This window comes from Cervus canadensis, chromosome 24, assembly GCF_019320065.1.
Source record: "Cervus canadensis isolate Bull #8, Minnesota chromosome 24, ASM1932006v1, whole genome shotgun sequence".
Lineage (NCBI taxonomy): Eukaryota > Metazoa > Chordata > Mammalia > Artiodactyla > Cervidae > Cervus > Cervus canadensis.
In genome coordinates this window covers 49,221,043-49,247,875 of record NC_057409.1, presented here as the reverse complement: position 1 = coordinate 49,247,875, position 26,833 = coordinate 49,221,043, and the positions used below count along the sequence as shown (strand labels likewise).

Below are 26,833 nucleotides of genomic sequence, written 5' to 3'. Positions count from 1 at the left end.
CCAGAATACTGGAGAGGGTAGCCTTTGCCTTCTCCAGGGGATCTTCCCAACCCAGGGATCGAACCCAGGTCTCCCACATTGCAGGTGGATTCTTTATCAGCTGAGCCACAAGGGAAGTCCTCTGGAAGTTGGGTATGTGCCTATTGTAACCCAGGATTATCACAGCCTGATAAGGGAAATGGTTGAGGTGAGGGCTTAGCAAACTGCCCATAAAAGGGAATTCAGAGTTGTTAATCATGATTCAAGACTGAGTTAAGGCAGGACACTCATGAATACTTAATAAGTATCATCTGCATTTTTTATATGGCTTGATTTGGTTGCTGGTATTAGAACAGATGGCCTGGCCATTAGAGTGGAGGGGCAAGGGAGCATTTCCAGTTTGATTCTGATTCCTAGTACACAGTTCCTATGGGCATGTTTTTTTTGTTGTTGTTGTTGGTCTGAAGATTTGGGGGGAGGTCTGAAGGTTTTCCAAGATATAGCTTGATGCTGGTGTAGGCTTCATAGCCAATGATACAGGAAAGAATAGGGAAAAGGAAAGCAATAGTTGCTGTGGAATGCTCTCTCTAGTTGACAGGTATAGTATGTCATCACAGATGAACTCTGGTTAGCAATTTAAGTGGCTCAATTCAACATCTGTAAGAATGCAGCAGCAGAGAATAAGTGAAATTAACATGAGGGCCTCTGAACAAGCAAGTAAAAATACAAACCAAGAACCCTGGCTAATAATCAGGTGGCAAAACAGATGGTGGAAATGGAAAACTGACCATTAAGGGTGACATCTTGTTTGGAAGAAAAGCTATCACAAACCTAGATGGCGTATTAAAAAGCAGACATTACTTTCCTCACAAAGGTCCGTATAGTCAAAGCTATGGCTTTTCCAATAGTCATGTATGGATGTGAGAGTCGGACCATAAAGAAGGCTGAACACCGAAGAAACGATACTTTTGAACCATGGTGTTGGGGAAGACTCTTGAGAGTCTCCTATACAGCAAAGAGATCAAACCAGTCAATTCTAAATGAAATCAATCCTGAATATTCATTGGAAGGACTGATGCTGAAACTGAAGTTCCAATATTTTGGCCACCTAATGTGAAGAGCCAACTCCTTAGAAAAGGCCCTGATGCTGGGAAAGATTGAAGGCAAGAAGAGAAGGGGACAACAGAGGATGAGATGGCTGGATGGCATCACTGACTCAATGGACATGAGTTTGTGCAAGCTCCAGGAGACGGTGAAGGACAGGGAAGCTGGTGTGCTGCAGTCCATGGGGTCACAAAGAGTCAGATGTGACTGAGCGACTGTACAACAATTTGGTGAAAGTATGTACCACCACCAGAGCAGCTTTGACTTTGATTATCGGTAGGGAAAAGATCTCTTAAAAGGTTCAAATTAATTCAACTCCAGGGCCTGTATGTCCTTACAACATTGTAGAATTCTGCCTTTGAGACTGGCATGGGCATTACAATCAAACATGTGGCCCCAGTTATGCCAGGAGAATTGGAATTTTCTACATTTTATCATGAGGAGTACCAGAAAATCTAAAAGGGTGGATGAATAATTGACAGCTACTCAGGCTCGAGCCTGGAGAGAGGGGCTGCAGCTACTTACTGTGGGCTCTTGGTATCCCGAACCTTTGCTGTTAGAGTAAAAACAAACCCAAGATTGTTTTAAAGCCTTTTGCCTCACTTGGGTTTCCCAGTAGCAGACTCTGACATGAAGATTTATATGAAGTGATTTATTAAGGAAGAGATATTAAGAGAGGCAGTATAAGGACAGGCAAAGAGCCAATAAAAGGTGGAGGGAAGTTCTGCACAGGTAGTTTCAGCTTGATCCTACAGTGGGTATAAGTTATTCCTTGGATTTGTGTTAACCAGAAGGAAGGGAGACAGACCTTCAGGCTCTCACATCTGTCTTTCATTAAAGCCCACCTCAGAGGGAAGTAAATTCCCAGGCAATTTTAGCTATCCAAACACTGGGCAAAGTGGGTTCTAAGAACCCAAGGCGGAGAAGGCAATGGCAACCCACTCCAGTACTCTTGCCTGGAAAATTCCGTGGACAGAGGAGCCTGGTAGGCTGCAGTCCATGGGGTCGCTGAGAGTTGGACATGACTGAGCGACTTCACTTTCACTTTTCACTTTCATGCACTAGAGAAGGAAATGGCAACCCACTCCAGTGTTCTTGCCTGGAGAATCCCAGGGATGGGGGAGCCTGGTGGGCTGCCATCTATGGGGTCGCCCAGAGTTGGACACGACTGAAGTGACTTAGCAGCAGCAGCAAGAACCCAAGGTAAGTCAGCCAAAAAAAGCCACAGGTGCTGGTTGTTTGACGTGAAAGCACAGGAAGCCAGGTGGGGATCTGGGTAGAGAAGTGAAGTTGCTACTATTGCCCTTGTGTTTAGAATCAAATGGGAAACTTTTGATGGGGTATAAACTGCCAGCTGCCCTGACCCAGGAGAAAGAGATAAATGATTACAGAGTAGGGTGTGGAGAATAAATTCAAAGGAAGGAACAGTGACATTAGAAACTAGATAAGTAAAGGCCTAGGTTGCTACAGTAAAACAAGGAAGAGATAAAACTGCCTTCAAGTCTTCTTAGATGGGATGGGATGATGTGTCTACTCGAATCAGCGGTGGGGACAGTGGATGTGAGTTCATGGAAGGAGCTATGAGCTTAGATCTTGAGTCTAGCTGAAGTGTTGCTTTGCTTCTGTCCGTAAATTTCAAGGTCTCATTTCTGGTCTCAGTGCTTTTTGGAAGCATTTGTGTGGATGGTCTAACTGGTAGCCCTCATTCTAGGGGAAGCAGGTGACCAGGGAGTGAGCACAAGATGCTGTGTTTTGGAAGGAGTCACTGGACAGGGCTGGACTTGGAGGGGTGCCCCAGGATGCTGACTCTCAGCATGGCGCTGGACCCAGAGCAGACACCCAGGGATGGTGGGCACTAACAGAGGAGCGTAGGGGGCCCTGCAGCGACTTCCTCCATCATTCCAAGTTGACACAGAAGAGTAGAAAGAGGGCTCAGTGAGGATTCGGGTGACGACAAGTCTCTTTTCTGCTCTGTCATTAACCAGCTGTGTGGTTATGAGCAATTTTCTTAATCTTTATAAGCCTCAGGCTCTGAAACTGTCAAGCAAACAAGTCTAAGACTAGGGAAATAGTGTCATATTAAATGATAATTATCTGAACTACAAGATGTCAATGCTATCAGTTCAGTTCAGTCGCTCAGTCGTGTCCGACTCTTTGCGGCCCCATGGACTGCAGCACACCAGGCCTCCCTGTCCATCACCAACTCCCGGAGCCTGCTCAAACTCATGTCCATTGCGTCAATGATACCATCCAACCATCTCATCCTCTGTTGTCCCCTTCTCCTCCTGTCTTCAATCTTTCCCAGCATCAAGGTCTTTTCCAATGAGTTGGTTCTTCTCATCAGGTGACCAGAGTATTGAGGTTTCAGCTTCAGCATCAGTCCTTCCAGTGAATATTCAGGACTGATTTCCTTTAGGATGGACTGTTTGGATCTCCTTACAGTCCAAGGGACTCTCAAGAGTCTTCTCCAACACCACAGTTTGAAAGCATCAATTCTTCAGTGCTCATCTTTCTTTATGGTCCAACTCTCACATTCACACATGACTACTGGAAAAACCATAGCTTTGACTAAATGAACCTTTGGGGTAAAGTAATGTCTCTGCTTTTTAATATGCTGTCTAGGTTGGTCATAGCTTTTCTTCCAAGGAGCAAGCGTCTTTTAATTTCATGGCTGCAGTCACCATCTGCACTGATTTTGGGGCCCTAAAAAATAAAGTCTGTCACTGTTTCCATTGTTTCCCCATCTATTTCCCATGAAGTGATGGGACCGGATGCCATGATCTTAGTTTTCTGAATGTTGAGTTTAAGCCAACTTCTTCACTCTCCTCTTTCACTTTCACGTAGAGGCTATAAGCATAGATAGTTGTTCAGACACAAATGAAGACAGAAAGCTAAGAAGAATATGAAACTCATGTACCAGGACAAGGGCTTCCAGAACCCAGAAGCCTGAAGACAGAAGCACGATCAATATGAGGATTTTAAACCAGTTTGGCTAAAAGCGAGCAAACAAACCAAAATAGTGGCCTCCAAGAATCAACTCTACTTAAGAGAAACCTTGAAATCAAGTGAATCTCAACTGAGACCATGAACAAAACAAATGCTTTGTAAAGTGACAAAGCCCCACTTTAGAAGTGAGTTTTCATTTACTTTTTCTCTCTTTCCTTAACACCAGAAGTTACTGCCAAATGCTTCAAATTTCTCTCTATTCTCACTGCCTTCTTCTGCTTTGGCAGGGCCATGTCCTGGGTTGTATTCCTAAAGAGAGCTGAAGAATATGCTGGGTCTCATTGAGAGAGAAACTAAAAAGTGGAATAAAAAAGTCAGGAGAAGAAGCAGGGTTAGGAGTGGAGTCAAGGATAAGACTGAGGCAGAATTCATCAGAGGGGTGGGAATTTGAAGCAGGGAACTTGGTATTTATTTTCTTAGGGAAGATGCTCCTGATCAATTGTTTTTAGGCAGGTTCATCTCTTCCTAAACTAAAACTAAAGGTTTAGGAAGCTTTAGCTTCTGAAGTCATTTGGAAATGATTTATTATTGAGACTCACTGAGAGTAGTTGATTAAAAACATCAAAAAAAATCCTGATACCTTTATACTTGTTTATAAGAACTAAAATTTTTTTACTAGGGCCTACATTTCACATGATATCCTAAAGTAGATCTTTTTGTTTCAAAAAGAATTCTAAAACAATTAGAAGAGTATTTAATATAGCATTTTTTGGTCACCAAGCTAACTTACTGAATAATTAAAATACACAACTAAAAATCACTTGCAAACATTTTTCTACCTCATACTTAGCAAGAACTCCAAACAACAACAAAAAAAAAATGCAAGATTAATGTTGGTTATACCAGGAGGATCAAGAGGGGACCCTAGAGGTGGACAAGTATTCCCTACCTGTCGATAGTTAGATGTGAAGGCTCCAAGGTAAGCCACGACCCCTGAGGAAACGAGGATGTCCCCCGTCAGGTTGATGTACAGCTGCCCCAGCTCCAGAGCTGTCTGGCTCCATCGTGTTTTCTCACCCCCAAGGCCTCCGATCAATTGTTCAGCTCGTTCTAGCTTTTTGCTGCACAGGTCAACCTCAAAAATAGAAGTAAACCTTTATCAACACCTATGAGGAGAGTAAGTTAAAAATTCTGCCAGATTTTAACCTCAGGGATAAATTTTTAAATTACAGTTACACCTGGAATTTTCTTTTTTTTAACACTCTGTGGAAGAAAAATGTGCAGAAGTTCACTATGAAGACTGGAGAGTCCATGATCTTTTAGAATTTTTCATAGTAAAGAGAGTACTTTAATCTAATTTGTGAAACTCGTAACAGGTATTTATCATATAACACAAACAACTGCTCTATTTAAGGAAATGAGCTACAGTATGAGACAGTGAAAGTTTTACCCACCATTTTAATAATCAAAGTGCATTTTATTTTAAATATTCTATGAACGTTTCCCCCTCATTTAACTTATGGTTGATTTAATGATAACTTTAAAGGTTAAATGTTTAAAAGTTTTAATAATTTATGCTTACTTACAAAGCACAGTTTTCAAGCTGCTAAATTGTGTCAGCCTACTCAGACACTTGCAATTAACCTTAAATTAGGACATCAGTCAATAGCTGAGAGCCTACTTTGTGTGTAAGACTGTCAACCAAGTTTGATTATACATAATTAAGCAATGTTATTTTCAAAAAAGAGGAAGGATAATTACAAATGTGGAAAACTTGGGCAAAAGCCATTTTAAACCATGAAATAGCAATGTTCCAGTGGAATATCTGAATTATTTTGATTAATTTTAAGTGACATATTATTTTTAGAGAATGACAAGATTAAGTAAAGGTTATCTTAAAGTTCAAAATGAAATAATTTACATGAAAAGAAGTAAATAATTGATAAAAACAGAGACATTTAGATTATTTTGGAATGAGAATTTGGCTTGTACTTTTTCCTATGCTATTAATATTTATATTAATAATAATAAATGCCTTTAGAGTTAAACATATAAAATACCATAAAAGTTTATATAAAGATGGGTTTAAAAGACCAGAAGGTATGTAATTAGTAAGATTTTTGATACTTCTTTAAAAACCTTTCCCGTTAATTTTCCCTCTTTTTATTCCCTTTTGCATCCTGGTTTCTTTCTTCACACATTTTTCTCTTTACTAAAATGTTAAATCAAGGTCTTGGACCATAATAAAGCTGCCATCAGAAACTACTAAGTAGAAACATTTTAACCAAAATTTCTCTTCCAAAGCAAGCTTTTAGTACACATATTCATTTTACATTATCATAATTTTCTAACATTTTATTATGAAAAATAATTTCAAACATAGGGCATAGTTGAAAAATGTTTACAGTGAGCAACCACATATCTATGTATTAGTTATATTATTTAAACTAAAATTGATCACTTGAAGACCATGCCAAATAATAGGACACATTTTTAAGATTAGCACAGTATCACAGATTGTACAAATATAGAATTTGTGCACATATTGTACAGAAAGCAGCCCAGTAGGATGGGATGGAGAAATGTATTAGAGTCAGATTGCCTGCACTTGGATCTAAACTTAGAAACCAGGTTGACCATGAGCAAGTTGCTTAACTTTTTTGTGCTTTAGTTTCTAGAAAATAATCTAAAAAGATTACCTCCCTCAGAAAGCTTTTGTGAGAATCAGTGACATACATGCTCTCAGAACAGTGCCTTGCACATGATAAGCACTCAGTAAATATTGACTGTATATCAAGATGCTTGGACTTTTCTGGGGAACATAATCAGGTCCTAGCAATTACTTTTTACAAAAGGTATCACTAAGTTGGAGTAATGATTTTAGTCTTAAAAACATTTCCAGTGGAAACAGTATGGTTCTGGGTATTGAGTTCTAATCTCAGCTCTGCCATTAATTTTTATGTAACTGTTACTTAACAATTTGGTTTTCCATTTTCTCACTCATAATGAAGTGAAGTGAAGTAGCTCAGTCGTGTCCGACTCTTTGAAACCCTGTGTAGACTACCAGGCCCCTCTGTCCATGGGATCCTCCGGGCAAGAGTACTGGAGTGGGTTGCCATTTCCTTCTCCAGGGGATCTTCTCGACACAGGGATCAAACCCGGGTCTCCCGCATTGCGGGCAGACGCTTTAACCTCTGAGCCACCAGGGAAGACTCATAATGAAGAATGACTTAAATAATTTAGCTCAATATTCTAGTAATCTATAGTAGAGATGGTTGGCAATTTTTTTCTTTTTGTGGGATAAAGAGCCAGAAGATAAACAGGCTTCGTAGACCAAGAGGCAAAACTCAGAATATTATATAGAAACTTGTATAATCATTTAATAAGTAATCATTTAAAAATGTCAAAGTCATTATTAGCTTGTGGGCCACACAAAGGTGGGTTTATACTGTGGTCCACTGTCTGTCAACTCCCGACCAGGAAGAAAACAGTATTGCTGTTTTTGTACCAGCGTGAACACTATTCCTATTTAGAGTAACTGAAGATTTGCCTATGTCTGTCTATATTATACTATACCTGGTTTTCTAAGTCAGCTTTCTTTTGTTTATTTAGTTCGAGTGTGTCCTGAAGCCTGGCCAGCTTGTCCTGAACTTCCCGAAGTGCTGCCTGCTTCTTTTTGAGACCATCCATAGCAATTTTAAGCTCCCCTTCAGCTGCAGCCAGTTTTATCTTTTTGGGAGCTACGATTTTTGCCACTCTGCCAAAAGTAAAATTGGAAAATTAAATACATATCTAATATTCTAGTGTACTTTCCATCACTGAATTTACTTTTTAATTTTTTTAAATTATGAAAGAGTGACAACACATTTACAGGAGACTTGGAAAATACAGAACAAGATTATGTATAGCTCTACTATATATTACAATTATTTTAGATAAATTAAGATTTTTAGGTGGAGTTTCAGTATCAAACTCCCCAAATGAGCAGAACATACAGAAAGGTAGAAGGATATAGTAGACCTGAAAAGCACTGTGAACCAATTCAACACAATTAGGATTTATATAATTTTCACACAATAGTAGATACATGAATTACTTTTCTAAAATCCTTATTATAACCCAAAACATGTCTTCACATAAAACCTATACTGATTTCTATATCTTATATTTAACAAAGTTAATGCCAGCAATAAAATATGATTCTCAAAATAGATATCAAATATATATAATATTTTCAAATAAGTGATTGCATATATGTGTTAGTCGCTCAGCCAGGTCTGACTCTTCGAGACCCCATGGACTGTAGCCCGCCAGGCTCTTCTGTCCCATGGAATTCTCCAGGCAGGGTATCTTCCCAACCCAGAGATCGAACCCGGGTCTCCTGCATTGCAGGCAGATTCTTTACTGTCTGAGCCACCAGGAAAGCCCCTAAATAAGTGATTTTTTTTAAACCACAGACAAATATTAAATTGTTGCCAGTGTCAATTTTGGTGATTTTGGAAAAGGAGAATAAGCACATACATGTAAAATATTACAGTGTTTATGGAAACTAGCCTAACTCATTCAGGCTTAACAACAATGAAGAAAGGAAGGGTATTTTATTTATGTCATCTTATTCTTTCATTTTAATTTTTATTATTTTGTGGATTAATCTATTTTATTTTTATCTCAAAATAATTAAAATGATATTGTATCCACCCACTTCTTCAGTTCCCCAGCTCTTTTGTTTCTTCTCTTCCAGGCTTATTATATACCTATAACAATGATGCTTCTGTCTTTATATTTTACTTTTTTTCAAATTTCAGAATATACCCTTAACTAAAACCAGGTATCTTATAAATATGTGTGTCAGTAATAAAAGGGACTATGTAGGGAAAACTAGAGATCTAGATTCTCTTCTAGAAAATGGAATCGGCAGTGTCACCACCTAAATAAATGTACGTGCGCACGTGCGCTCAGTTGCTCAACCGTGTCTGACTCGTTGCGACCCTTTGGACTGTAGCCCACCAGGCTCCTCTGTCCATGGGATTGTTCAGGCAAGAATACTGGAGTGAACTGCCATTTCCTCTTCCAGGGGATCTTCCCAACCCAGGGATCTAACCTGTGTCTCCTGCATCTCCTGCATTGCAGGCAGATTCTTTACAGCTGAGCCATCGGGGAAACCCAAATAAATGATAAAACATTAAATTAAAATTTATCATTAACAGAATACATCATTGTCCAAAACATATATAGCATGAAATATAGACGTACACATCTCATATACAAATAGAATTGTATGTGAGATTTAAAGATAGCCTGTAATAGTTGCTTTTTCAAAGGAATAACCAACAATTTTTACTGTTTTGTATATGATATAAATGTTTCTCATATAATCATCTATAAAAGCTGTTTGTTTCATCAAAGACTATACGTTAAGCGTTGTTTTCAAAATGTGGTCCAAGACATGTCCCCTCCCCCTCAGGGACTCCAATGAGGCCCTCCCTGTCAACTAAACATCTGTGTGAGGCTGTATTTTCTTCGTAGATTGAATGAAGAAGCAGATCTGAGAATCCAGCTGTCTTCTCTTAAAGAACATAGTAAAGAGATTTGCAAAAGTATAAAATGCCACCACTTTTCTTCCAAAATTTTTTGAAAATGTGGACTTTAAAAAAGAAGTATTTATGTAAAGTTTGTTGCTTTTTAGAAATGAATCAGTAAATTTTTTTTTTAATTCTCAGTTTTAATTTCTAATATATTGATAAAAAGGTTGGGGGTCTATAATAATTTTTTAGCGTGTAAAAGGTTGAGATGGTCAGATGTCATCACCACCAAATCAATGGACACAAGTTTGAGCAAACCCTGGGAGAAATGAAAGACAGGGAAGCCTGGTGCGCCTCAGTCCATGGAGTTGCAAAGAGTCGGACACAACTTACCACTGAAGAAGAACAACAAAATGCTCCTGAGTCCAAGAAGCTTAAATATCATGCACTATGCTATGTGGTTGGTACAGTCCTGCCTCCAGTAAGCATGCCAGAGTAGGCATTAGACCTGACTTTCTGAGGAGCCTCTCACCATGTAGCACATAGGTTTTATATTACCCGAAGAACCAACTTGAAAAAAAAAAAAGTTTGTTTTCTTTTTTGTTACTACTTACTTATCATATGAATCCATTGCTATGACCCATTTGCACAGGCCTTCAGCTGCTGTGGAAGCATTTCTTATCTTTTCTGGAACAAAATCTGGATTTGGAATATAATTTTTTCTTATGATGTTCATGTAAGCCGGAGGAATATTGTCCTTGTCATACTCATGAAGTGACTGCAGAAATCGAATGTCACCAAGGAGTCTTTTGGCAGGACCCCAGAAATCCTCAATCTTTTTCCCTGTACCTGTTGGGTCAGGGATTTTGTCAGCTTTGATGCCTTTCAAGATGCATATAGCTTCCATAACAAGCTTGACACCAGCGGGAGGACTCTTCATGGATTTTACCACTGTAATGTCCTTGAAATAACAACATGCAAGAATTGTTTACATATGACTTGGGTTTGGTTCCTATTTTCAGACTAAGCCATAAGATAGAAACTCGCTATTCACTGACAGTGATAAGTGTCAGAAGCTGGTGACAGTGATAGAATTATATCATGAAGTGTTGAGAAGTTTATCTCAAAATTAAAAATAAAAAAGAGTAATGCGAAAATACCCTGCGATCACTTATGACATGAAATCCACTTCAAGAACACATGAAAGAGCTTTCTTTTGACTGTCCCAAAGTAAGAGCTTTGCTCCTTCTTAAAAACTATAAAAGTTATAGATACAAACAGAAAAATAGAGAGAAACTGTACATACGTCTCCTGTAAAACCAATCATATATAGTTAATTCCTGTAAACATCTTACTTTACATTTCTCTACATTTTTTTCATGTGTGTATGCTATAAACCAATGTATTTGCCCTATTTTAACCAGTGGAATCATAGTACATCTAATGTACATGCTGTTTTAAACTGTTCTATTTTAATAACATATAATAAACATACTCTCGTGCTAGTAAACATTTACATCATTTTTAATGCTGCACAGCTTTCTGATATATAGATATGAACCATAATCCTAACACTCCATGCCTTTTTCTTCTTTACTATTACAATTAAAGTCTTAATGTCTTTTTTTTTTAAGTTTTTGACAAATATTGACAAACTGCCGTGCAGAAAATATATAACGGTGCTTGTTTTATTACATATACCCTTAACAACATGGGTAAGCATTCTGTCAGGCAAAAGAAATTTTATTTTGATTTGTATTTCTTTTGGGGCTTTCCTGGTAGCTCAGCTGACAAAGAATCCGCCTGCAATTCAGGAGACCCTGGTTCAACTCCTAGGTTGGGAAGATCTGATGGAGAAGGCTACCTACTCCAGTATTCCTTGGGCTTCCCTAGTAGTTCAACTGGTAAAGAATCCATCTGCAAAAACAAACAAAAAAAAAGAATCCACCTGCAAAAAAAAAAAAGAATCCCCCTGCAATGTGGGAGACCTGTGTTCAATCCCTGGGTTGGGAAGATCCCCTGGAGAAGGGAATGGCTACCCACTCCAGCATTCTGGCCTGGAGAATTCCATGAACTGTATAGACTTTAAATACACAGACTTTAAATACAAGTGAGGTATGATATATTTTCATATCCTTATTAACTATTTGTGTTTCCTCCTTTTTGAATTAGTATTTCTTCATATCACTTACTATATTATGTTAGAGCCATTTTTTCTCTTAGTGGTTTGTAAGAGCTTTACACACAGAAGTATATTAATATTTTGTTTCCCATGCAGTTGAAAGATTTTTTTCCTTAGTGTTTCTAAACTTCTATCCATGGTGTTTATATGAAATAAAATGTGTTGATTTTTAGGTACTAAAATTCATTACCTTTTCAGGTAAAAAAAATGTACCATTACATTTTAAGGTATAAAAATTCTCTTATTTATGAAAAATACAACAGAGTATCCAGAGCATATATATTACAAACAATATTGCTTAGTGTTTTCTTCTCTGATACCAAAGAAATCTTCAGTCCTAGTTTATATTCCACAATTATTAACATCTGACCTACATTTTATACTATTTTATAATGTAATATAACTATTTATATTTAAACTTCAATCTGAAACCTATTTTTGAGGAAGGTGTGAAGAATGGATCTAACACATCCTCTCCTGTGTGTGCTGTGAAAGTCATTCAGCCATGTCCAACTCTTTGCCACCCCACGGACTATACAGTCCATGGAATTCTCCAGGCCAGAATACTGGAGTGGGTAGGCTTTCCTTCTCCAGGGAATCTTCCCAACCCAGGGATTGAACCCAGGTCTCCTGCATTGCAGGCGGATTCTTTACCAGCTGAGCCACAAGGGAAGTCCCATCCTCTACTAATTCACCCAAAAGTTTAGTTGAGATCGTCAACACTATTTTTCAAAATTCATCTTAATCTTTCTTAACTGAAACGTTCCCCTTCATGCTTTAATTTTTAATACTGTCAAAGCTATGTTATTATACAATAAAATATTTTGTTTTATAACAATTATAAATTTTTATACTAACAGTTATCATATATTAAAAATCATAAATAAAGTGACATATGTATCACACACACAAAAAACCCACTGACAAACACGGACACAACACCTTCCCATATATACTGTAAAGCATACCCAGTGACAAGTTTCTAAATATGAAAAAGTGTACATAGAATAAAAGTGTATATTCATGCCCCTATCAATTAAAGTTGCTCTGCAAAGTTCCTGAAATAATGATTGCTGTAGGTTGTTTAGAATATTTGAAAACTTTCTTTTCAAAACTGTCTTAGTCTTGCATGTCCATTTCTTTTTCCCAGGTCAGTTAGGGAATCTTTCGGCCAATTTGAAAATGATTTCAATCGCATTCAATGTGGAGACTTTGGAAAGACAGAGCAAACTGCAGCAGAGGATGGCAAGCACTTCCTTATTTATGCTAACAGGTCTCCCAGCAAGCCCGCGGCTGGGCTCTCACCTGCGCAGTGAGGGTGTCAAGGGCAGCCAGTGCTGACTCTAATATGGGCAGAGCCCCCGCCAGGTCAGCATCACACTCATCTTTGATGGCTTTGGCAGCCATAGCTTGTTCGTTTGCTATTGTTTCATCAGCTTTCACGATTTTTTCAGTTTTGGAAACTTCTACAGATTCCCTCTCAATGATCAACATCATTTCATCAACCTCTTTGCTGGCAACTTTTAACTGGGGATGCAGAGCCTCTAACTCGTATTGCATTGTGGCTACTTGAGATGCAGCAGAATCCAGTTTCTCCAAACCCACTTCATACCTCTTTTTCATTTTCATGACTTCACTAAAAGCAAAGAGATAAAACAAGGTTAGCTGTCAGGCTCTAGGCTTCTTCTTCAAGGGAAAAAAATTAGTGTTCTTTAGCTTTTCAGATTTTTTCAAGGCATAACTAAAGAAGTGGACCTACTGTATAGCACAGGGAACTATAATCAATATCTTGTAATAAACTATAATGGAAAAGAATCTGAAAAATCACACATACACACACACACACACATATATATATATAACTTAATCCCTTTGCTTAACCCCTGAAACTGACACAACATTGTAAATTAAGCATACTTCAACTTTAAAAAAGTGGTTTGAAAGATTTTTGCATATATTAACAGTTGGTAAAAAATATGAACTCTAGAATTCTAGATTGTGTGCAATTAAAAGCAGACAGTATGTCTTGGGATTTGTTTGTACTGCCAGTATCTATCACAGTATCTAGGCATATAACAAATTCAAAAGAAAAATATACTAAGTATAAGTCAAGGAACCTCCTCCATCAAGATGAATGATATACCTCTGTAATTAGTCATCTTGGGAAGTTTATTCCAACAACAATATTTTCCTTAAGATCTTTTTATAATCAATTATTTTAAATAGACTTCAGTACCCAAAATATATTGCTTGAGCATTGCCAAATGTGGCATATAATTTTAATATGTGTTAAGTATCTTGAAATAGGAATTTTTCATTTAAAATACAAGTGGCCAGAGAATAAAGCTCAACTCTTTTTTTGGTACAAAATTCTTATAAAGTAATAATAATTGATTTCAAAATAATGTAATATTTTAATATACTTTAAATTTTTGCTTTGCATTCATATATGTTCCAGAGATAATTACACATCTTGAGAAAATGCTTCTTTATAATTTGTCTCATTTTAAATATCTGAGATGCCATAATGTTTCAAAGTAAAAAGCGATGCATTTTAGAAATTCTTTTCAAAAAGTAGGTTGGTGTTAGTAACTAACCAACCCAATAATTGGGAGCTATTTTACTGTTTGAGCACCAGGGAAGCCCTGATAAGTTGCATAATTGAGCAACAGAGTTAATTCGTGTTTTCATGTTAAAAAAAATCCCATCAAGTCTATAGGTAATAGTCAAACACTTAAAAAAGCTTAAGGCTTACCATATGTGTAAGTTTAACTTACCAGATTTTATATAAATTAAGTACCTGGGAAAGTTTAGTTTGTTAAATCAGGGAAATAATAATATTAAAGTTTATAAATGTAATATATAAATTGCTTAAATAAATTTCATTAGTAAAAGACCTCCTTAAAGGTGATTAGCAAAATTTCTAAACATCTAACTTCATAGGTAATTTATTTTTACATCTTATAATACATATGTGTGTCTTTATTTTTATATTTTATAATATACATGTGTGTATTTTTGCATTTTATAATATATATGTGTGTCTTTATTTTTACATTTTATAATATATATGTGTATGTGTGTGGAAAGTGGGTCATGTGCTCGGTCATGTCTGACTCTGTGACCCCATGGACTGTAGCCCACCAGGCTCCTCTGTCCATGGAATTCTCTAGGCAAGAATACCAGAGTGGTTGCCATTTCCTCCTCCAGTGGATCCTCCTGACCCAAGCAGACTAAGTATTAATTTTTAGAATCAAAGAAACTATTAAATCAACTTTACTGCATGTATAAGTTAACCTTAACAACATCAAAAAAGCTCACATTGACGCGTTCTATAGTATATAAGTTTACTGATGTTTGTATTGATGTTCTCAAATAAGAGTTTACTTAAAGAAGGAAAGCTAGCTATGTATATTGAGTGGCTGTCTCTAGGTTCCAGCTGTTCAATACCTAAAGAGAAGGTTTATTTATTATCTAATTACTTATTGAAGAAAAATTACTCATTAGTGACGTTTGCCCAATAGCACTGTCAAAGTACCCTGGGGCCTTACTGCAGCTCTCAGAGGCACATCTTCATTCCTTAAATATGATTATACACTTATGACGTCCTAGGCAATCATGTGCACAAAAGAATAAGCCCTGCTCCCTACCCTAAAAATGTCTGTGGAGTAAATCATTAAACGATTCAACAAAACTCACAGTATACACATATATGAAATAAAAATTTTCATCTTTGCTATGTCATTTTTGTCCACACAAATGTTTTAAAACCACCATAGCTTACTTAGGAATAAATTTCATTTTTACCTCCTTTTCTTTTCCAACAACAATTTGAAGGTAGAGATTAATTCAAGATAAGAGGTAGGTGTCACATAATTGTATCTTTGAAGTTCAACATAGAAGGATGTCGATAAATCTATAGTAGAAGTGTGGAAGCTCTTACACATCTCAATACAGCCGTCTCGTATTTCCTCTGACATTTCAATGTCTTCCAGGAAGCGGGAGGCAACGGCCTGTAGTGCATCTTCAGGCCAGGACTGAATGTAAGATAAATGCTTTAGCTTATCATCGAAGTCACTGACAGGAGCCTGTTACTACTGAGGGCCTCCACAGACGGTGGAAATGCAGGAGGAAGCATGAGGAATGGGGTGGGACAGAAACTCAGGAGAAACTTCCCCCCAAGTACTTGGGACAGGGAGCCAGTAGGTAATGCATGTAATGTTGTCAACTCTTTCTGGTTTGTTCAGGAGTTAGAGAAATTGTACATGAGTATTGCGGGAGCAAGGAAGAAAAAAGGAACCAAATTTATAGAATGTGTATCTGTTTGCACATTCTACTATTATTATCTCATTTAATTCTCCCCAAATTTCTGAGATAAATGTTACTATCCTTTACCCTAAACTCCAGAATTAGACGAATAACTACCTCCTTGATTTCTTTCATAATCGCCTCAAACTCAACAAGTCTGAATCTCGGTCCATTTCTCCCCCGCAAACGGCTGCAATCTTCCCAACTTAGTAAACACCTCAATTCTATATCCATCTCGAAATCCAGTTCTATGGGCACCATGCCTAAAATAGCTTCCAACTCTTTTCCTTCTACACCTATAATCGCCATGGCAGTTCACCTCTGTTACCGTCTTTCTGGAATATTTCAACAGTGTCCTAACTGTCCATCCTGCTGTGTGCTCTATGGAGCCACCACAGTGATCTCATCAAGTGCAGATTACTAATAGCTAATTTCACACTCTCAATTTACAACTGTTTGAAGACTTCCCAACATACTCAAAACAAAATCCAAAGCTAATCTGTAAATCTCTACTTGATCTGGCCCTTTCCACCTTTCTAACCCAACTCTATGATTTTCCCCTCAGGTACTACGCCCTTGTCACCCTGAGTTTCTCTCACCCTATTCCTTCTTCCTATGGAGCTCTTGGTCTTCACTAATTTATTGTCTCTCACCAGATCCTCTCAGTACTGGTACTTTTTGTCCTTTATGTTTCCTCCTGAAGGTCACTGATTCAGAAAACCTTTTACTCCATTTATGCTACCCTGTATGATGGAATTATTTTTCACTATTTGCAAGTATGTAAGTAAACTCAAGAAAAGCAGAAGCCTAGTCTACTTCATTTTCTGACTCATCTCCAGCTTTAGAATAAGATCTGCTACAAAGCAAGGGTTCAATAAATATGTTTTTTCATGAAATCTTAGCAGAAATTGGAGGGACAAAGGGGCTATGTAAATTCCCCAAGGTCAAAAATTCCTGTGTGTTAGATCTCACTCACAGGATCTCTGCCACAGCTCACAAACTTCCTACCCTATACCCTTGTGTGTTCTATACTTCTGATACTGAAATTTATTAGAAAAAGTGGTCACTGGGACTTTCTTCCTTTTGACTTTCTGTCAGGTTTTCTAATGGAAAGAGACTGGAGGGTGGGAGAAGAGAGAGGTAGAGGCATTTCTATCCCTCTTGCTGTCTATCAGAAGCTGAACTCTAGGTTTGGGGTTCCTGATCCCGTCAGACTTTCCTACTTCCACAGCTTCCAGCTCCGGTAACACGTTTTTCTCCCTGTGCCCCTTTAAGCAGCTGTAGTAACATCTTCTTGCTGTGCTCCACCATTTCCTGCCTCACCATCCCTCCCAAGCTCCTTTAATCCTGCCTACACCTTCATGAACAGCTCCTTCGTTCAACTTTCCTCAGGGAGGCCTTCCCAGCTATTCTTTCTTCCCTGTCAGGAACTGACAGGCATACAACTTTACCCTAAAACTTTCTACAGTAAGTTGATGTCAATGACTGTATACACTAGTAATAAAAGGTTTTTCTGTTATAATGATTTTTGAATTTTAATTTCATAAAATATATTATTATTGATCAGAAAATTCTGCTGAGCCACAATTGCGTGGGGTGGGGGTGGACTCTAAGATAAGTCATGCTGATGATGGAGAGTCAATATTTCTAGAAGTCTATCTAAAATTTACATGACAATACCTGAAACCAGTCAATGGTACAGCAGTTTACGAGAGCAGGGAACTTTCTAAGACGAATCCGAAATGCATCTCCAATGGGACTCATGGCAAGGACTACGTGCAACTGATTGCGGCAGCGGTCAACAAACATGTTGAAAAGAGCTATGGGGCTTCCGTCTGTTTGTTTGGTTTTATCCCGTTGGCGATCTAACTGACGCATCTTATCACAGATCTCCTGTTTCTCATCCAATGCAAAGAGATTTGGAACCTCCCCAGCATTTAGCAGATTGTTGACATCTTCTAGAAATGACTCCTTTTTAATCTGAGTATCTGTAAACAGGAAAACACCCTGCATCTCCCCTTCAGCACATTTTCTTAAGATCACTTTTAAATCCTCATGCCACTCAGAGTTACCATAGCCCTTGGCGATTTCAACCTGGAAAACTGAAGAATCAGCCATGTGGGCAGCCAATCTGGTGACAGACTGCCTTCCACTTCCTCCAACACCAACCAGAAGAGCATGGCTGCGAGGCTGTTTCAGGATCCTGGAAATTCTGCTGATGTGCTCGATGGCAAATCGGAACAAGACAAGGTTCATTGTTTTTTTGCTCATATTGTTGTATTCTTCTAGGTGCGCTTCTGCTATCACCCGGAGTGCATCCACGTCTGCAATCTCCCTGTAGTTGGTATCCTCTCTCTTGGGATCGTGGAAATCACAGAACATTAAGCTGCGTAAGTCATCTTCTTCCACGATCCCATCTTTATCAAAATCCAAACTCTGAAAAAGCTCATGAAAATTTTCTTCCATGTGTATCTTTAAGATTTCTTGAATGTAGCTGATAAGCCAACTTCTGTCTGCATTATCCAGAAGGCGATCATAATACACTCTGAGGACCTGTACAATAATTAAAAAGCAGCTTTAAGAATCAATTTTCCTATTTTAAAGTGCTATTTCTGTGCTAATCTGAAGTAATATAAAAAGTACTCTCAAGAAATTTCCATGGGCACATCTAAACAAGGAATGGCATATTTATTTTAAATGTTAGATTTGATCATATATTTAGAATAAAACATAGTTACATTGTTACCAATAAATGAAGGTAAATTAGGGAGACTGCACTAGATTATAGAGGTATTAAGTGCACTAAGGACTAGAGAAGGGGAAAAAAGATTAGCAAAGGTAGGTGACTGCCTATACAGATATAGGTAACAGACCTGGGCCCCGGTGTCTAGGATCTTGCAACTCCCTTGCAGTGACTGTTTCCTTTTCCCAGCCAGATAATATTTTGAATTTACTGGCAAATCTATAGATATTACTGTCTTTATAAAACCATATTTTATAGAAAACATAAGAATGTCTTAGATGGAGGGAACTTTGTTTTGGACATGTTAATTATTTTTGTTGTAAGTAACTGCAGATGCAATGTACTAAAATAGATCTCCACTTACATGCACATGTTGAGAGACTGCAAAAATAGTTAATCAAGGTTGCTACATAACTATTAATATTTCCTCAGAGTGGTATGAATATCTCTATAGCTCAGTCAGTAAAGAATCCGTCTGCCATGCAGGAGACCTGGGTTCAATTCCTGGGTCAGGAAGATCCCCTGGAAAAGGGACAGGCTACCCATTCCAGTATTCTTGGGCTTCCCTGTGACTCAGCTAGTAAAGAATCCCCCTGCAATGTGGGAGACCTGGGTTCGATCCCTGGGTTGGGAAGATCCCCTGCAGAAGGGAAAGGCTACCCACTCCAGTATTCTGGCCTGGAGAATGCCATGGACTGTATAGTCCATAGGGTCGCAAACAATAAGACACAACTGAGCGACTTGCACTTTCACTTTACAGTCTGTTTTGGACAGAATTTTCTCCCCTGTGCCCACATCTGTACATTGAAGCCTTATCCCTTAATGTGACTGTATTTGGAGAGAGGTCCATTAAGAAGGTAATTAAGTATAAAAAGGCCATGTGGGTGGGGCCCTAATCCTACAGGACTGGTGTTCTTGTAGGAAAAGGAAGGGATGCCAGAGCCCTCATTCTCTCATGGCAGGAACACAGAAGAAAGACCTTGTGAGGACACCGTGAGAAGGAAACCCTCTGTGAGCCAGGAAGAGAGCCTTCACCAGAAATCCACACAGACAGCACCTTCATTTTGTACTTTTGGCCTCCAGAGGTAGGAGGGAATAAAATTCTGTTGTTTAAGATACTCAGTCTGTGGTATTTTTATTATGACAACACTAGCAGACTAATACTCATATGATACAAGCAACACATATTTCTGTCAGCAAAATTTCTAACATTAATCCTCTCTGCATCAGCTTCTTCACCTTATAAAATAGAAGTGGTAATGCTTGCCTTACAAATCTCATAGATGCATGGCAAAAATGAAATGATAACAGGTATGAAAACACTACAGAACTGAGAAATAATGATTACAAACTGCCTTGGAATCAGCCTAATTATGTTTAAGAATAATGATTTTAGTATTTTCACTGCTGTCAAGCTGACATACCCATGTCATCCCTTTTCACAACAGCAGTGGCTACATAAATGGGATGATTGAAGCTTCCCACTTACTCTGACCAAGTAGTCCAAAAGCTCTCTCTCTCCTGGATGACTGGGTTTCCCAAAATATGACAATAGTCACTTCCTCAGATTGAGACACTGAAGCCCTCTTTCTTTTAATGAGGAAAGGAAACTAAATTAAGCCAACCACATATATTGGGCATCAGTGTTTAAGCATGAATCAAGTATAGTATTATCTAACTGCAATTTAGCAAGAACCCAAGACAGGGTTTCTCAAAGACTGTCAACACACCTACATCTAGGGACCCATTCTGTATCTGTTGACTTACAAATTTTGAGGATGATGATTAGGAAGATCCTTTTTTCTTTTCTAAAATTTCCTTACCACAAGGTACAAAAATCTTCAGTGTACACCTCCAGGAATGCTCACACATTTATACGCCCACAAAACTACCACCAAGATCAAGACATAGAACATTCTCAAAACCTTAGCAGACTCACCCACTCTCACCCCTGTGGATGCCTGCCCTCCTCCCTCCCCGCAGGCAACTTTTATTCTACTGCTATCCCTCAGGTTTTTAAACGTTTCCATTATAAAGCTAAACCTTTGCAGAGAAGCATTTATCCTGTGTTTGTGCTTTGAACTTACTTATCTTAAAGTCTGGATTACAAATTCTTTTAATTATGTGTAATTTACATATCATAAAATTCACTTTTAAAGCATATAATTCAACAGCTTTTAGAATATTCACAATATTGTGCAGCCATTACCACCGTCTAATTCTAGATCTTTTTCAACACCCCCCCAAAGAAAACTTACACCCATTAGCAGTCACTCCTTACTATTCCTACTCCATGCCCCCACAGCCTCTGGCAACCATTAATCTACTTTCTATCACTATGCATTTGCTTATTCCAGCCTTTTCATTTAAATGGAAAAATATTATATTGTATCTGGCCTTTTGTGTCTTGCTTCTTTCACTTAGTGTAATGTTTCCTAGGTTCGTTCCTGTTGTAACATTTGCTTATTCTGGACATTTCATATAAATGGAAAAATACTGTATTGTATGTGGCCTTTTGTGTCTTGCTTCTTTCACTTACTGTAAGGTTTTCTAGTGTAATGGTTTTGTTCATGTTGCGACATCTATCAGTATTTCTTTTTAGGGCTGAAAAGAGCTTCATTGTGTGTATGTATACACACACACACACACAGAGCCCACATTCGTTTGTCTGTTCATCAGCCAATGTATATTTGAATTGTTTCCACTTTTTGGCTATTATGAATAAGTCTGCTAACACTCATGAACTAACAAAAACAAAAGTATTTCCATCTCAAAATTATTTGAAGTCAAACTGAAAGGATTAAAGTCACTTAAAGGAGACTTAAAATGACAGCTCCTTTGAAACACTCTATAAATCAATAGAAAGTCCTGAAAATCAGAGATAAAGCATCTTAAGCGTCATAGAATATGTCAGTGTGAAGTATTTTTAAAAATTATCCTGACCATTGACCTTCATAATGCCAAATAGTGGAATGCATTTCAACAATTGCTGGATATTTCTTTACCCAGTTTTTGGCATGGTAAAATCTTTGTTTCTTGCGTAATCATGTTTCAGTAGCACAGAGATTTACCTCATGAACCCAAAGACGTTTAATCACTTCTTTGGTCTCTGCCGTTTCTGGTCTTGACAAACATACCCCCTGAATGACACGGGAGAAATCTCGGAGGTTGAACAGGTAGTGAGACTTAGCTGGAGTAGGCAAGAGATTCTTCATTGCTTCCTTATACAGAGTCATTGTACCATTTACAATCTGTGTCGTCAAATCTAGAAAGTCATCTGGAAATTTATAACTTGAAATTTTTTTTAAGTGAAAAGAGAGAAAATGTTAGCAAACATAGAATTATGATACATAGTGATATTTACTACAACTAACATGAATTTTTCTTATATTAAATCAATTGACTTAGTTTACAAAATTACCATCTCTTGTTATAATAATAATAATAGAATTTTTACTTCTTTTAAAGCTACTTTCTATTCATTATTTTATGTTCATAGGAACTCCATGAGTAAGCAGGACCAGTTTAATGAGCTTAAAACTGCTTAAATAAATGGGCAGAAGAGCCAGCCAAAGAACCCATATTATATAACTCAAACCCAGGATCCACTAGATGATGCTTCCTAACCTCTTTCACTACCTGGCATTCTTAGCTGCATATAGATAGGATCCTTGAAGAACACTGGTGAAATGGGTATTTTCAGAGAAAGGGAAGGGAGAAAAAAATTCAGAAAAAAGTAAGGAAGTGGGGAGAAGGGAGTTAAAACAAAGTGAAATAGTAAACCAGGATTTCTTTTAAAGGGCAAAGGGATGATTAAGGTAGAAAGAACCTTATCCATTTGAAAAAATTGGCTTTATTTCACTTCTGGCTTGATGAGCAGTCAGCTTTCCCCTCCATCACCATTGCATAAGACAAAGAATGACAATTTCCTGAGAATGGTGTCCACATCATGGAGCCAAGACTTGTCCTGCTCAGGGCCACTTGGCTCCTTACCTCCAGGAATCTTGTGGAGAAGTGCTGAGTGTCCAGATCTAGGGAGCAACGTTTTCCCAGGGCACAGGCTCCATGGCTACACTCAAACCTGGACACGGACACCCCTGGGGGAACTCAAGAGTTTTACTAGAGGGTGTCAAAGTCACAGGATAAACCTGGCAATCTTTCCAGCATTAACTGAACTACATGGCAAAAATTCAAAATATTGATCGTTCCAACATGGACATATACAACAGGATGCAAAATGTGTATGAATTTTTAGGTTAAAATCTAAGACTTCAGACAAATAAAGGAAAAAGAGAAAGATCCTGCAGGCTTTCTGTGTTCTGTTCCCATTCCTGGAGACGGGAGCAAAGGAGGGGAGCAACTGCTGCCTCTTAGCTTCCTCCTTCTCTCGAGGTGCTTTTGTGGAAGTCTGAGAAGCACTACTTATACTGACATGTTCCCCAAAGATTTTATACCCACTAGTGAAAAAACAAACACACTGTCAATTACTTACCAGGTTTTTAAATGCCAGGTTAAGATTCTAGAAAATATTGTAAACATAGATTTATCACTAAACTCATTGATTGTTATAATATTGAAATGCCGCATGTATCGAGGAGTTACTGGATTTCGACCACCACCTAAATATCAAAAAGGACAATCCTTAACAATGCTACTCATATATAACAGAGTATTTTCTCTACACTTTACAGCATAAAACAGCGTGAAAGATGGACAAATTCATGGCACACAGAGAGAAGTAATCAATTATTTGGATAACCTTGATCTGAAAACAGTTTTTTCCTCAACCTGAAAGTGTTGTTTTCTAGTTGAAAATGGTCTCTATAAGTTCAATCAGTTAGATATAATCTCGGTCAGGTTTATTTACCAAAGGAAATCCAACCAGACAGAAAGACCCAGCATCCACCTTCTCCATCACTCATACACAGCCCAAAGCAGTAAACTGTCAAACATTCTCAACAATACAATATTAGGACAATACTATGTAATATTAATATAATATTGTTATTATTAATATAATATTAACGTGATGTTAACATAACCCTGATGACTCTGATTGACCACACTTTAAGGGCCTTTGCGCATGGCTGAAATTCAGCATGACCTTGACATACAGCCTCATTCTTCCCTCACATCTTGAAATAAATTTCCCTAAGACTAGTCAATGTGGTTCACATGGCCACGTCACTGGCTGCTTTCGATTTTAAAAATTGGAGGAATATCTCATTTTCACAAAATAATTATTATAATTTCAAATATGAAATTTTAAAAACAGATTTAGAATGTAACACCATTTTATAAAATTGGTTTATATTATCATCCTCACATGCATCAATAAAAGGCACTGTCTCTTTAAAGGGATTCAATCATGAAATCTCCAGTAAAGAGTGGTTTTAAAAATGCGTAATATCTTTAATATATATTTTGCTTAAAAACCTATAGGTTCAGGTTTTATGTTTGTTTTAAACCAAGTAAATCTGTACTTTGCTTTTATCACTGCGTTATACTGTGCTGATTCTAAAAACATAAACAATGTGTGAAAGCATATAACTAGTAGTCTACAGTTATAGATCAAAACAGTTAGGTATTGCTATGTATTCAGAAGCTCATAATAAACACTGATTTACCTGGGCAAGTTTAAGGAAATGGAGAAAGAGCTACAGAAGGAAAGGTGTAAGATCATACACCCAGCTGTGTCTTCAACCTTTCCTCCCAGAGAACAGTCAGAAATGGCGGTCTTTTTTTTAGAAAAATGAGGTCCAAGAGGAAAAGATACCTCATGGATTCAGTCTGCTCCCCTGTCCAGTCCCCAAAGAGGCAGGGAAAGCAGACACTTACTACAAATGACTGCTGGGGGATGGGGAGAGGCAAAGCAGAACTGAACTCTGGGACCCAAGAGTAATAGAATTAAAAAAAAAAGAGAAGAAAAGAAGGGGGACTAGCATTCAAAGTGGCCCAGAGAGGGTGCTGAGAGCAATTACTGACTCAGAGCAAACTATCTGCATTACATGTCAGATAAAGGTCAAGAGTTCAGAAGCAAATAGTGGAGAAATTCCCTAAGACATGGCACACTGTTCTATATTAAAAATATAGAACACCAGCATGAGTTCAGGAGAAGAACAGTTAAAGATGTCCGGTTAGTTAAATCAAGCTATTTCAGATATTCTAGAATAAAAGAAAATTTTTTCCTACATAGAGATCTCTGAGTTTATAAACTTCCCTTGAAAAGTATAAAGAATATCTAAGAATTCATTCTTTTCATGATTTCCTACTTAAATTCCCTCAACAGTCTGTCTAAATCCAGAGACTCACTAAAATGGGAAGTGATTGGAGTAAGGGAAAGCAGGGATGTATGAATACAGTTGAAACTTTAAGGAATGAAAGAGATGAAAATGAGCTTCTGCAGGGGAATCTGGGTTCTCAGGGGATCTGAGACCTCAGAATGCAGGAAGAGGAAATGGGGACCAAACATGGAAGAGAACATGGAAGAAAAAGGATTTGGGAGAGCTATATGATTTGGGGAGAATCACCCCAAACAGGGCTTCTCCGATGTCTCAGCAGGTAAAGAATCTGCCCGCAATGCAGGAGACATAAGTTCGATCCCTGGGTCAGGAAGATCCCCTGGAGAAGGAAAGGACAACCCACTTCAGTATTCTTCCCTGAATAACTCGATGGACCCAGGAGCCTGGCGGGCTACAGTCCAGTGGATCGCAGAGTCAGACACAACTGAGTGACTAAACACAGCACGCAGCACAGACCACAGAGGAGGCATCCCCTGTGGAGTGCTGACCACCGCGGTCACTCTGCTAGGGCAGAACAAACAGACGCAGAACACAAAGACACGGAACACCGACTCAGGTTGTCTGACGGGGCTTCTCTTTCTCCTGCTCGTTAGATACAGCCAGAGTGACCACAAACTCAGAAAACATACCTGGAGGTCCCATAGCACACATAATTTGAATGTCCACTAGTTTGATCATAGAGCAGTCTTTTAGGTCATACCAATTCCAGTGATCTAACCACTGTCTAAGTAACTCGATGGGAGGCTGGGCCCCATACACCTCTCGAGCAGGCATGTTGACATCGTCTACAAAGACAATCTGAGAATGAAAGGAGGAAAGGTATTAGAAACATTAGCATCTTAATGTAGTGTCCTATGGGACGAACAGTGTTCAGGCCGAGAATAAGATCACCCTTTTGTGAAGTGCGTAAGTGAGAACTGATGATTTCCTTGCACATCACAACCATCTCTCAGCATCCATGTTCCCCAGGAACAGGGAGGCAGTCTTATTACTCACCTTTATAGCTAAGAGTTTAGAACTTATTAATCCTCTCATATAACTTGTTTCTCAATATGCCTTCTCTTTTTTCCTTGCACAACTTCAATACATTAAAATAAATGAGAAAGGTATGATCTTCAAATGATTATAAAAGCCTCAGTGAGGCTGAGAAGGGTATTCTTGGCAGAGGAACACAGAAATGTCAATTGATAGCTTGGTTATTTAAAGGCCTAGAGAGCAAGCAGCAAAGACTCTGCTGAGTAAAAATGTTAATGAGAGAAATTAGGAAGATAGATAATTTCCCAGGTGAATATTCTACTTTGAATTCAAAAGGCAACTGCTTGTTTTTAATGTCAAGTTGCCAAATGCACATACAATATAAAAACACTCTTATGAAGACTTCTTAACCAACATTTATGATACGTTAATAAAAACTGAACTACAAAAAGATGTCAAGTCCTAGTATATCTGGTTTCCTTGTTCTGAATGTAACAATGACCAGGAACAGTGCCAGCACTGTAGTATACGTATAGAAAGAGAGTAATTACCATTTTCTTGCCCAAAGGAGGACCAAAAACTCCCTTTCTTCTTTTGTCCAGTTTTGACATGATGATATTTTGAGTTTGAGCTGCTGTAGTTTGTGCTGAGAAGTTAATCAGCAGAGGCTTGTAGATATCTTTATTGAGTTGATTTAAAAGAAAATTCTGTATAATAACAAGAAATAATAAGATGAGCCATAGCTGCCATTATCTTTGACACTTGAAAATAA

General features: G+C 38.1%; 1 protein-coding gene across 1 annotated transcript in view; it reads right to left on the bottom strand.

Annotated features, from left to right (window-relative positions):
• Positions 1-26,833, bottom strand: part of DNAH7 (dynein axonemal heavy chain 7) — a 251,585-nt gene that overhangs the window by 81,748 nt on the left and 143,004 nt on the right. The window contains exons 37-46 of the mRNA XM_043444898.1: positions 26,613-26,768; positions 25,716-25,884; positions 23,277-23,403; positions 21,856-22,075; positions 17,722-18,594; positions 15,541-15,770; positions 13,039-13,369; positions 10,166-10,512; positions 7,606-7,786; positions 4,979-5,164 (exon numbers count right to left, since the gene is read on the bottom strand). Of these exons, the coding sequence (XP_043300833.1) occupies positions 4,979-5,164; positions 7,606-7,786; positions 10,166-10,512; positions 13,039-13,369; positions 15,541-15,770; positions 17,722-18,594; positions 21,856-22,075; positions 23,277-23,403; positions 25,716-25,884; positions 26,613-26,768 (2,820 nt within the window). The remainder of the gene's footprint in view (positions 1-4,978; positions 5,165-7,605; positions 7,787-10,165; positions 10,513-13,038; positions 13,370-15,540; positions 15,771-17,721; positions 18,595-21,855; positions 22,076-23,276; positions 23,404-25,715; positions 25,885-26,612; positions 26,769-26,833) is intronic.